Source organism: Octopus bimaculoides, chromosome 17 (assembly GCF_001194135.2).
Source record: "Octopus bimaculoides isolate UCB-OBI-ISO-001 chromosome 17, ASM119413v2, whole genome shotgun sequence".
In the NCBI taxonomy this organism is placed as follows: domain Eukaryota; kingdom Metazoa; phylum Mollusca; class Cephalopoda; order Octopoda; family Octopodidae; genus Octopus; species Octopus bimaculoides.
In genome coordinates this window covers 44,129,966-44,133,493 of record NC_068997.1, presented here as the reverse complement: position 1 = coordinate 44,133,493, position 3,528 = coordinate 44,129,966, and the positions used below count along the sequence as shown (strand labels likewise).

Below are 3,528 nucleotides of genomic sequence, written 5' to 3'. Positions count from 1 at the left end.
AGATAGATAGATAGATAGATAGATAGATATAAAGTGTAGGCTAAAAAGCATGCATCAAAACATTCAACATTTTTTATTTATATTACATTATTATTAAGGCAGTGAGCTGACTGAATCATTAGCATGCTGGATGAAATCAGACATAGTGTATCTAGCACTAAATTATCTTACGTATTCTTCTCTTTTTAAGATGGTAAGGTATGATTTGAGAGAGATTTGACTGCTGTTTCTAGCAGATCAAGTAACCAAGTAGAAGTTATTTCATCAGCTTAAATGAATAGGAGCATCATAAAAGACCAATTAAATCAGAGTTAAAGATAAAATTTTTTCTTCACATTCATTTTTTAAATTCATTTTCATTTTCTTCAAGGATTTTGTTATTCGCAACGATTCTGTTTGTGGTAGCACCATAGGACCAATTTTATCCCAGAAAATTGGCATTCCCACTGTTGATGTCGGTAGCCCCCAGCTAAGCATGCACTCAATCAGGGAACAGTGCTGCACAACAAGTATTGCACATGGTATTGCTCTGTTCGAGGTAAGATCAATCCTATTTCCAAATTCTACTTTATCATCGAAGTCACACCTTGGCCAAATTATTGATATCTCACACGCACACACACATTCATTCTCACACATGCATACACACACACATTCTCTTGCACACACATTCACTCACGCACAGATTCACTCTCTTTCTCTCTTTTTCACACACCTTCACTCGCATGCACACACACACACACACACACACACACACACACACACACACACACACACACACACACATGACAATCATTTGCCTGATTTCCATCTCCCATTTTTATTGTACTTTGAGTTCAAATACCACCAAGGTCAACTTTGACTTTCATTCTTTGGGGCCTGATGAAAAAAAGTACCAACTGAAGGTTGTGGATTGGCAGAACTGTAAAGAACATCAGATCAGATATCTTGCAATATTTGTTCCAGTTCTTTGTTTTCTGAGTTCAAATCCTGTCCTGCCATGGCACTCCGTTGGTACAATGAAAAGGGTTTCAGTTGATTCAATCAACAGAACAGCCTGCTCATGAAATTGATGTGTTAGTGGCTGAGTACTCCACAGACATGTGTCCCCTTAATGTAGTTCTCAGGGAGATTCAGCATGGCACAGAATGTGACAAGCCTGGCCCTTTGAAATACAGATGCTGCTCGTTTTTGCCAGCTGAGTGGACTGGAGCGATGAAGAACCAAAGTGTCTTGCTCAAGGACACAATGCACAGCCTGGAATTGAACTCACGACATTATAATCATGAGTCAAATACCCTAACCACTAAGCCACACACTTTCACTACTTGGGTAATAGACTTAATCCAGTGCGCCACCATCTGGCACATTGGATGTCTTTAGTAAACTTCCCACTGTTAGAAGCATTCCAGCCAGATCCCTAGGGTTTGAGAATACCCTCCTCCTTGCTTCTCACCCACTAATCCCAGAAACCCTTCGGTCATTGAGCTTTGACCTTGCAGGGACATCATCTTTTATTAAAAAACTGTACCTCAGTACTTAGTCTTTCAATGAATTGGATTTATAAAATGAGTACCAGGTTATGTTGCACTGAATTACCTCCCTTATAATCTACCTCCCTTTTACAAACTTAATATTACGATTTTACAAGTTTTACATTAGTATAAGGAAATGGATTTGTTAGTGAGGCATATACATACGCACCCTCTCTCTCTCTTTTTTCATATACACTCACACATCCACCCTCCTTCACTCACACATTCACCCTCCTTCACTCTCTCTCACACACACACACACACACACATTCACTCTCATGCGCATGCACATTCACTCTCTCACTCACACACACACACACACACACACACACACACATTCAATCTCACACACACTCATTCACTCTTGCGTGCACACACATTCACTCTCTCTCGCGCACACACATTCTCTCTCACACATATACACATTCACTCTCACACACACACACACATTCACGTTCTCTCTTTCACACACACTTTCACTCTCATGCACTCGCACTCACTCACGCACACACACACACACACACACACACACACGTGCACACAAGTCATTTGCCTGATTTCCAATCTCCCAAATTTCAGTTGTTGATCAATCCTGGTATGCAATGATCGAAGACACTTGCCCAAAGTGTCATACAAGTGGATTGAACATGGAAGCGTGGTTACAAAACAAAATCTCCCAACTATGTGGCCAGTCTGATAAACTGGGGCAAGCAGTGTTATGTGGTTTGTTCAAGGGCCCAACACAGTGACTCCAGTAAAATTTGAACTCACAACAGTATGGTCAGAAGTCCACTCCTTTAACCTCACCTCCATTGTATTTTACTTGAATTTTCAAATAATATTGAATAGTTTGAAATTAATTTTTAAAATTTTAATATTATCTTTTATTTATTTATTTGAATGTTATCTTTTTTATCTATTTATCTTACAGGCTTTCTTCAAAAATTACCCTGAAATATTTGACAACATGAAGTTTTAACCAGTTTTAACAAGCAATGATGTTTTTGGCTGCTGGATGTTTGATTGTAACAAATAGAAATGAAATTATATTTTGTAGTCTTTAAGTCCCAGTTCTTTACATTGTATTCAAATCCTGCCATGGCCTCGATTTTTACCTTTTCATCCTTCCAACACTGATTGAAAATAAACTAGCTGTTAAGTATTGTGGCTGATAAAAACTGACTGAACTCAACCACTGTCGAGTTTCCAGCCTTGTACATCTCTGTAAGAAATTATCATAATTTGTCTGGTGAATGCTGTTGAGTTAGTGCCATAGCCAAGGTTCTTAATATTACCAAACGTGACATATGTGTTAACCCATTTCCTTTATGACATAATGTTGATTCAGACAAATGCAACTCTCTTATTTCTGTATATACATATAAACATATATGCACCATATGTCTATAGACAGGGACCTTCTGTATTTGTACAACATGTATCTGTTTGAGTATATGTTTGTAAATATATCAAGTCATTCCATAAGTAATGTGTGAATTTTGGGTAAGGAAAAAAAGTGATGTTATTTTACATTTTACTAAAATTTAATCCTGTATATAATTCCCATCATTATCAATGACTTCCTTCCATCTACTCATCAGTTTTTTTAATCTCATTGGTAAAAAAAGCTCCTTTGGTTTTGCTGAGAAAGAAGAAGAGAAGTCAGTTTCAACCTCTCTGGATCTTTCAAGTACTAATCCATCTAAGTGAGTCTGTAAGCTTTGAAACAAATGGTAATCAGAAGGAGCAAGGTCCAAGGAATAATTTTTTTATTTATGCACCCTTTTAAAGCCTAGCCAGGCTCATGGGCCCGGTTTCCCGGTTTCTATGGCATATGTGTTGCCCTCCCCCAGCTGGACGGGATGCCAGTCCATCGTAGCTTTACCCAAGTAACAGGAAGAAAGAGTGAGAGAAAGTTAGGGCGAAAGAGTACAACAGGGGTCGCCACCACTCCCTGCCGGAGCCTTGTGGAGATTTAGGTGTTTTCGCTCAA

The 3,528-nt window shown here is 38.6% G+C and overlaps 1 protein-coding gene across 1 annotated transcript in view; it reads left to right on the top strand.

The window, feature by feature from the left end:
• The window catches only part of LOC106878371 (aspartyl aminopeptidase), a 383,150-nt gene that overhangs the window by 40,172 nt on the left and 339,450 nt on the right, over positions 1-3,528 (top strand). Inside the window, exons 14-15 of the mRNA XM_052973918.1 lie at positions 371-538; positions 2,467-3,514. Of these exons, the coding sequence (XP_052829878.1) occupies positions 371-538; positions 2,467-2,514 (216 nt within the window). The 3' untranslated portion in view covers positions 2,515-3,514. The remainder of the gene's footprint in view (positions 1-370; positions 539-2,466; positions 3,515-3,528) is intronic.